This window comes from Ceratosolen solmsi, unplaced genomic scaffold, assembly GCF_000503995.2.
Source record: "Ceratosolen solmsi marchali unplaced genomic scaffold, CerSol_1.0 scaffold28, whole genome shotgun sequence".
NCBI lineage: Eukaryota > Metazoa > Arthropoda > Insecta > Hymenoptera > Agaonidae > Ceratosolen > Ceratosolen solmsi.
The window spans coordinates 2,896,886-2,897,835 of record NW_011948429.1 but is presented as its reverse complement, the minus strand read 5'-3'; the positions used below and the strand labels follow the sequence as shown (position 1 = coordinate 2,897,835).

The 950-nt window shown below is 55.3% G+C and overlaps 1 protein-coding gene across 1 annotated transcript in view; it reads left to right on the top strand.

The window, feature by feature from the left end:
* The first annotated feature begins 438 nt into the window (after nt 1–438).
* The window catches only part of LOC105363778 (uncharacterized), an 18,214-nt gene continuing 17,702 nt past the window's right edge, over nt 439–950 (top strand). The window contains exon 1 of the mRNA XM_011501550.1: nt 439–793. Within this exon, the coding sequence (XP_011499852.1) occupies nt 646–793 (148 nt within the window). The 5' untranslated portion in view covers nt 439–645. The remainder of the gene's footprint in view (nt 794–950) is intronic.

Below are 950 nucleotides of genomic sequence, written 5' to 3'. Positions count from 1 at the left end.
CGACAACGACGACGACGACGACGACTACGACGACGACGACTACGACGACGACGACGACAATAAAAAAACACAATGAACGTAATCGTCAGGCTCTTGACAGCGGCTGGCCGTGCTGCGTTCGGCTTCTTTCCTCGGGACGCACGACGATGGCGACAAGTGCGTGGGCGTCGCTGTTTCGCCTTTCTTTATGCGCTGGGAGTGAAGAAAAAACGAGGAAAGCGATTGTCGCGAACAGGTTGCACCAATCGCCGAGTTTAACCGCGACGTTACAGCACCGGCTTTTTTCAACGGCGCACGTCTCCATCGCGCAGTCACTCAGCCGAACGGGACATCGGATATGCCGCCGAGCGCAGCCGAAAAGTCTCGCGTGCTCTAAAAAAAAAAAAAACAAAAAAAAAAAAAAAAACAAAAAAAAAAACAAAAAAAACAAATAACAATAAAAACGCCAACCCACCCTATCTTCCCCCGCGTCTCGCGGCCGCAGGATCGAGGGCCCAAGTCTCACGCCACACCTTCGCCCTAAGATTGCGTCCCGGTGACAGCGGTTACAAGGAAGTGCGCCGACCAGAGACTAAAGTTCGCGCCTAGTGCGAGAGACGATAGGGGAAGTGCGGGGTTTCGCTCGATCGAGCCTCACCGCCTGACATGATGCTAATGCTGCTGATGTGCGTCATCATGAAGATCGCGGAGGAGCTGACGGTCGACAGGGCGGCCGAGCCCATGCCCGTGGCCCGGATACCCTGCTGCGACCGAGGGAAGCTTCGACTACGACGTGGACGCCGATTCGGCAAGCGTAAGATTCGTTATGGGAAACTGAATCAGCATCCCAAGCTCCCACGACCCAAGCCCTCTCCCCCACCTACTCGTTCCACCTTACTCATACATACTCCCCCTCTCGCTCTCGCTCCCCACCCTCCACACACACACACACACACACACACACACACACA